Genomic DNA, 7,306 nt, shown 5'->3' on the forward strand with positions numbered 1-7,306 from the left:
AATACTGCTCCGTTGATCTTTCTAATACATTTCTTGGAATCACTTCTGCCTCCAGAACTTTGGGACTTGCAGAGAGAACATGATCAGCAGCTGTCCCTGTTTAAAATATCAACAACACAGTCTGGTTCTCAAAATCCTTCAGTGCACTATCCATACAAATGTTTTGGGAGTCTCGGGCGCGTATTATCACCCTTTCACAAAGAGGAAATGTTCTCAGTGAGAAAAGGAGGCCTATTATTTCCATGTTTTGTAGACTTAGGTTCTTTCTTCTGTATAATATGCCGTCCCGTTAGGTTGTTTCGTTGTCAGTTTGTCTCGGTTTTTATTTCAAAGCCAACAAAAAACAAAACCTGTGTCCTCTGTACAACATCTTCGCAGTATTGTGTTTTTTTTTTTAAATAAAATATTTGGGTCAGCTTTTTAAAAAAATCAAAATTACATGTATATGAACATGAATAATGGAAAGATCTTTTTTTTTCCAAAATGATTCTTTGTAACTCTATTTTTAGCCCAGTTGCAAAGTAACCGCGATGAAGTGCTTTCTCCTGGAGTTAGGTGTTATCTCGCTCGAGTCCGGCAGTCATCCCATTAAGGAAGCAGTAGAGAACCTCATCATCCTCGCAAACAGTGATCTGTCTTCGAAGGGGGTGAGTTCTCCATGAGTCCGACCGAGCCCTGGATTTGCCCGCGAGATGCCCGGTTGCTTTAGGTTCTGGCTAGAACGTCACCTCCTCGGTGATGTCACCTCCGCGCTGCAGCCCATCCCGTGGCCTCCCCCCACTCCCTGCCCCACCTGCTCCGGGGCTCTGCTCCATCCCCGGCCAGAATGCCTGTTTCAAAGGGGCAGTTATTTCTGTGGGATTTTTCCCAGTGCTGTGTCCCAGCTCCCAGAACATGGCCTGGCCTGCTCTAGACACTTAGCGCGCTGATGTGCAATGAGCCTACTGATGCCTAAAATACTCTCGTGGGGCGTTGCTCCCATGGCCTTGGTGGAAGGGCCGCGCCGGGCTGCAGTGACTCAGCAGCACCGACGGCGGGCCCGGGTCCTGTCGCCGGGGCCTGATGTGCAGCACAGGGCGCGGAAGCCGTAGGCAGGTGCGCCGTCAGAAGGGCTGCGGTGGCACGTCTGGGCCATGCGGGCTGCCGGGGCCAACTCCCAGTGGGGCCGTGCTCTGTGGACATGCCGGGCCCGGCCCAGACTGTGCACCCGAGAAACGTCGGCGGGCCTGCCTTCCAAATGCTTAATGCACATAGAATCTAATTTTGACTTTTGCTGGCACGGCCTTTAGGGTTCAGACGATCTCTATGTAGTTCATGTATGATGACTACGTTTGGAATATTCTAGTTCTCCGTGAAACTGTTTGAATGACACCTTGTAGGATTCACCTAACAGTTCCAATCAACCGGTAGCGGCTGAGTGAATACGGGGGCCAGGCCCTGTGCTAAATGCGAGGGGGACAAAATGCAAAAGCCCAGAGAGTAGTAGTGTGAGAAGCGTAAAACCCCATGAAACCAATATAGTACATGATGCAATGAGAGGGGGAGTCTGCAGGAGTCGAGAGAGAGGGACCGATTAGGGCAGCTGGGAGAAGGCCTGGGTTCAGGAATGGCCTCCGGGGAGGCGGCACCCGCGTGGGCCCGACCTGAGCGGTGGTAGCTGGAACAGCACATGAGCTCCGTCTACTTAGGTCTGTCCTTAGGGTGGTGGGGCCGGCGATGGAAGCAGGTAAGGAGCACCTGCGGGAGGCTGCCAGGCCGGGCGGGGAGCCGTGGACCTCACACTCAGGTAGGGGACCCGAAAACTACTGTAGGGCAGCAAGCGGGAAGTCCCGGGTGTGATGGAGACGCCCTATTTTTCCAACGTCCTTAACCCATGACGGGGAAAATAAGCCTAAGTCAAATCCTCCGTTCTCTTTTCCAGTGATTCTTCCTACTTAGATATTAATTTGCCCAAATTTTGTATGTCTCGGGACCTCCCCGGATGGTTCATATGATATTTCCAGCAAAGAGATACCATTAGCCTTTCCAATCTGATCCTTTCTGTTTTATTTGTTAGAATATAACTGAAACGGGATGCAAAGAATGTGAAGAACTGGAGGAAAAGAGTATTAAGGAGTTTTTGCAGAGTTTCATGCATATCGTGCAAATGTTCATCAACTCCTCTTGATGGCAAAGGATCCTCTTCGGCATTTCTGCGATTAACCAGCGTCTTCCCACGGCTCAAAGGCCGCGAAACCCTCTGCAGGTCGCTCGGGCCGCCCGAACGAATTTTTCTAACGAGAGGATGATCCGGAATCCCGGCTCGGATGAACTCTTAGAAACCAAAGGCAGAAAAATGGCATCGAGTGACGTGTCCGTGAACTGTCCTCGTGCTGATTTTGTTCATTTATTCTTAATTTATTACCGACGTTGTACATATCTGTAGCATACTATAGAGCATTGAATAAAATCGTGTACATACATACCCAATGTCCTTCGGAATTGCACTGATATTCACCCCTTATAAGAAAACGGGCTGGGGGGGCTCGTTCACGGGCGACGGGCGCATCGCGCAGCGCCCTACCCTCCCCAGTACGGAGAACCGTGTATTGAAAGCCCGTGACGGTAATGAGGTTTATATTTCACGCTTTCCCGAGTGTAGATATTTTATTTTCACATTTTTTTTGCCGCATTTGTATGATAATAAGGAAAAGCCTGTTGATTCGTGAGAGCCAGCAGTATCCGACAGACGATAATTGTTTATATATTTTTGCACTGTACTGTCTGAGACTTACAAGCTCTTTTTTTTTTTAATAAAACTATGACTAAAATGAAATATTTTTGGCGCGTCACCGTTTCTGTCGCCCAGTTCGCCTCTGGGACTTACAAGGCTGGGAACTGATGGTCTACGAATCTCATCTCTCCATTGCTCACTACGGACCAGCTCTCTCTGGAGACATTCTCGTATCCCCCAGTGCCCGCCCACGCTCGTGCATCCCCATTAGGCGTCAGCGTGCGCTTAAGCATGTCTTTCAAGGTAGTTTTGGGGACATCGATATCCTATTTGACTTTCAAAGAGTCTTGTGTTGCATGTCAGCCTGATATCAGTCCAGACGAACAGTATTTGACAGCCACACTTTAAGGTTTAGGGGTTGGGATTGTGACAAGGTTTTTTGTTTTAACGTCATCCCAAATGGATTTTTAAGATCTACCTTTCATTTTTTACCCCCTAGCTTTCCCATTGATGGAGAATAGGAAAAATGCACCATTTTTAACTGCAGGTTGCTGATCCAATCCTTAGACAAAAGTTAGCCTCCTCCCGGTGTTTGTGGGGACGGGTAAGGAGGACCGTGATGGCAGTCACGTCACCAGGACTATTTTGTAGTGACCGGTGACCCGTTCTGGTTTTGTGAGCACACACCGGGGATTAGACCCCAGAGCTCAAAATTGGGATCTCTCCCGTGTTACTTACTTGGTATGGGTCACTTCAGTTCATCTTAAGGAACTCAGGGCATAGGAAAGAGCTGATGGGGACACCCCAGGTGGCTCAGTGGTTGAGCACCTGCCTTGGGCTCAGGCCGTGACCCCGGGGTCCCGGGATCGAGTCCTGCATCAGGCTCCCTGCATGGAGCCTGCGTCTCCCTCTGTCTCTCTTTGTCTCTGCGTCTCTCATGAATAAATAAATAAAATCTTAAAAAATAAATAAATAAAAGAACCAATCGTGTAAAAACCTACATTTTATCGTTCAGGCCTGAATTCTTAATAAGAACAGTTTTTCGTTTGTGTCTCAAAATTTTTCCTTCCTGAACCGTCCCCCTTGATTAACCAGCCTAACGTTATTTGCATAGTGTCTTTATCTCACCTATTGCCCTAAATGCTGAAAGCATTTGCCTGATGTAACTTCTAATAAAGAAAGTGCAAATCCATAGGCTTGGAACCTCAAATAGTAAGGGCAAGCCTAGTAAGACTGTAATAGGTTTACAGTTCAAAGTCATTTTGATGGATTATATTCTCACCTTTTTAAAAATCTCAAATAAAGGGGCATCTGGGCGTCTTAGCAGTTGAGCATCTGCCTTCGGCCCAGGGCGTGACCCCGGATCCCGGGATCGAGTCCCACGTCGGGCTCCCTGCATGGAGCCTGCTTCTCCCTCTGCCTGGGTCCCTGCCTCTGTGTGTGTGTGTGTGTGTGTGTGTGTGTGTGTGTGTCTTGCATGAATAAATACATAAAATCATTACAATATTTTTTTTAATTTTCAAAGAAAGCAAAAGATACATGAGACAATATCATGTCTGCACCATCCCTGGCAATGAGCAAAAACAGGTTAGAAGGCGGAGCACACGGCAGCACAAACGGAGCCACCACGTAACTGGTGAGCCCGGGAGCATCGAGCCCCAGCTGCAACCTCGTTCCACGGACTCTCATTTTGCCCCGGAGAATCGATGGCATCGCTTTCTTTTGCCGCGATCGCTCTTGTCGTGCGGTGGGGCTTGTGATGTGTCCCGACGTGTCATCCTCTCCACCCTGCAAATTCAAAGGCTCCCAGAGTCCAACCAGCATATACGACAGGTGGCGGGTCCCCACCGTGGCCCCAGGGACCCCAGAGAAAGCCTGTGGGCCCCGGGTCTGCACTCTCTTGGGCTCAGCGGAGTTCGCTGCGTTCGTAGGAGTCTCAGTCTCCCGACCCATGTCACGGATGCATATTTTGCCCAGAGGAAATCCCATTTCCACAGAGATTTAGTTCAATGCTTCTGAATGTGTCCAATGATCGGGTTTTATTTTCACCGAGGAATTTATTATGCAAAGCCAACTTCGGCTTCATTGAAGAGTCCCCCAGTCGTATAATCTGTCTGATGCAGCCTAGAAGAAAAAATTAGCGGATCGTTAATAAGGGCCTGGTTTTGTCCTTGCTAAGGAACCAACGGGGACCGGCCCTGAACAGCTCCCGCGCAGACGGCCGGTCCTCCGAGCCCATCGGCCTCAGCTCGGCCTGCACGACTCGCCTCAGCAGGTCGTTCCTTGCTCCTGTGTCTGCACACCGTGAGCAAAACCTGGACGGCCGGGCGGTAACCGCTGGCCGAGTCCCTGTCATCCGAGGAAACTCGGCCCTGACGCCGGGCCAGTGTCAAGGGTGCCCGGGCAGGGCGGTGAAGCCCCCTGCGATGGCACAGCCTGAGTTGCAGGTGCCAAGCGGGGCCTCCGGGGCGAAGAGTCTGCTGCGCTGTGTGCACGGGCCTCGGACGGCCCTCTGTCTCAGCTCCCTAATCCTGGATTTCAAGATATGCATGGAAAAATCGAGGGGACACTGTTACCCAGACGAAGGTCGTGCATTTATCCCCGCAGATGGTGTCTGGGCGTCAGATGCTGCCGGAGGACCCGGGGCCACCCGCACTCATGTGCCTCCGTCACGTCCCCCTCCAATGGGAGGATGCGGTGCACCCAGGAGCCCGGGCCCAGGCCAGGGTCGGGGGGCTACAAGGCAAGCTGGCAGGAGGAGCACTCGCGGGTCCCGAGGCCAGCAGGGCCACCGCCTGTAGGGGTGTCCTGTGTCCCCCAGGATGAGGTCTCTGCCCCGGCAGGTGCGGCAGGTGCACCCGCTGGGTGTCTGCCCAAGTCAAGACCCCGGGCTGATGGAGGTGCCTCTGGCATCCCCGGTGAACTCCCAGCAGCTCAGCGGGGATGGCCGTGGGCAGCCCCTGGCCACTTGCTGCCCATGACGCCCAACTGTTGACAGGACTTGGCACTCGGGGCGCCGACGTCACCAGCATCAACACATCAATCCAGTGCTGGGTCCCAAGGCCAAGCAGAATCGATCCGTGATCAGACTCCTGACCCCAAGAAGGCTTTTTTGGGGGGGGGAAAGGATTTTTTTATCTTTTGGTATTTATTTATTTGTTTTTTAATTTCTTTAAATTTATTTTTATTTTTAATTTATTTTTTTAAAGGATTTTAAAAATCATTTCTTAATGAGACTTATTTGCTCGAAGGGGGGCCACTCATGTTCATCAGGAGAACTAGGGTAGAGGCGGGCCCCGGGATTTGGGGCCACTGCTCTGCTGTCTGGTGGCCAGACGCGGTTGAGACGGGGAGTGGAGCGTGCAAGGTGGGGGCCTTGGAGGGTGGGGAGTGCAGGGGGTGCACGGGGGCCGGGGGCCGCTCTGAAGGCACAGCCACACACACAAGCAGGCCTTGGAGGCTCGGCCGCACACTGGTGGAGAAGACACAGGTCTGGGACGTTTGCGGAGAGGACAAGCAGCAGCAGCCAGGGCCGCCCAGGGGACACCGGGTGTCGGAGCAGCGCTGGGCGCCCGGGACGGGGCACGTTCCCAAGGACCTTAGGGGTCACCGCGCGGGTGACGGGGCGGCTCTGGCTCCCTCACACTCCTGGGCTCCTGAGAGTCCCCAAAGCACCCTCATTCGTATGATCAGGTCTGCGAAGAGCTTCCGTCCTCGCGGGTGTAGATGACACGAGCGCAGACCCGGAGACGTCTTGCTGATGCTGTTGACGGGGGACACAAGGTTGGAGAGAAGCCGCGGGAAGGGCTCGCCCGTGTTCAGCTCTGCCTGCTTAAATGCCCTGTTGCCTCTCACAGTTCCTACCAAATAAGCACGAGTGTAAACCTTGGGGTGGAAACATGATCTGTGGTTAAAGAAATCCGGACGGGGCTTACGCACGCACTTTCATCCCGTAGTTGATTATTTTTTTTCTTCACACGGTTCTGTCCCGGCGCTTTGTTTGCTTTGCCCAGATGGCAGATGCACCATTAAGTTTCTTCAGCCTGAATTAATTACCTTTTTATAGCAGAAGAAAAGCCTCTCCTTGTGACAAGGAGGATGTTGGCGCTGTATTTATGAATAAATAGAGGCCGCTGTTAGACACAGCAGTAGTCGTGGCATCGCTCGAAGCCTCTCGCGACCAAGCATCCGCCGTTTTCAGCAGGACTGGGCCTCCCGGCGGCCCAGCGTCTGTGAGCACCGGGCCGTGGTCCACGCCGCTGCAGGACCAAACCATCGCCGCTTCTCTAGAAGGATCCAGCCCGAGTCACAGGCCGTGGCCGCCTCTGCTGGTCCTCGGGCCGTGACTCCTGAGCGCGTGGCAGGTGCAGCGTCGGGCCTCAGGGACTGCGGGGCGCCTTGGGGGAACGCCACGGCCAGGCTGGCAGAGGGGCTGCCTCGCCCCAGAAGGCAGGGTGGGTCTGCAGGGCACAGGAGCCTGGGGTCCCCGAAGGCTTGCTGGGTGCAGGCAGGAGGGCACGAGGATGCGACGACAGCCTGGCCCCACACGTGGCCCACCCACCGGGCCTCGGGCTCCAGGCCCAGCATCCCGGC

At 53.0% G+C, this 7,306-nt stretch overlaps 1 protein-coding gene across 5 annotated transcripts in view; it reads left to right on the forward strand.

The window, feature by feature from the left end:
* IL15 (interleukin 15) overlaps positions 1 to 2,810 on the forward strand; it is a 64,631-nt gene extending 61,821 nt beyond the window's left edge. For all 5 annotated transcript variants that reach the window (XM_041759073.1, XM_041759072.1, XM_041759071.1 and 2 more), the window contains 2 exons: positions 510 to 647; positions 2,057 to 2,810. In XM_041759073.1, the coding sequence (XP_041615007.1) occupies positions 510 to 647; positions 2,057 to 2,167 (249 nt within the window). In that variant the 3' untranslated portion in view covers positions 2,168 to 2,810. The remainder of the gene's footprint in view (positions 1 to 509; positions 648 to 2,056) is intronic.
* The last annotated feature ends 4,496 nt before the right edge of the window (positions 2,811 to 7,306 follow it).

The sequence above is a fragment of the Vulpes lagopus genome, chromosome 6 (assembly GCF_018345385.1).
Source record: "Vulpes lagopus strain Blue_001 chromosome 6, ASM1834538v1, whole genome shotgun sequence".
In the NCBI taxonomy this organism is placed as follows: Eukaryota; Metazoa; Chordata; class Mammalia; order Carnivora; family Canidae; genus Vulpes; species Vulpes lagopus.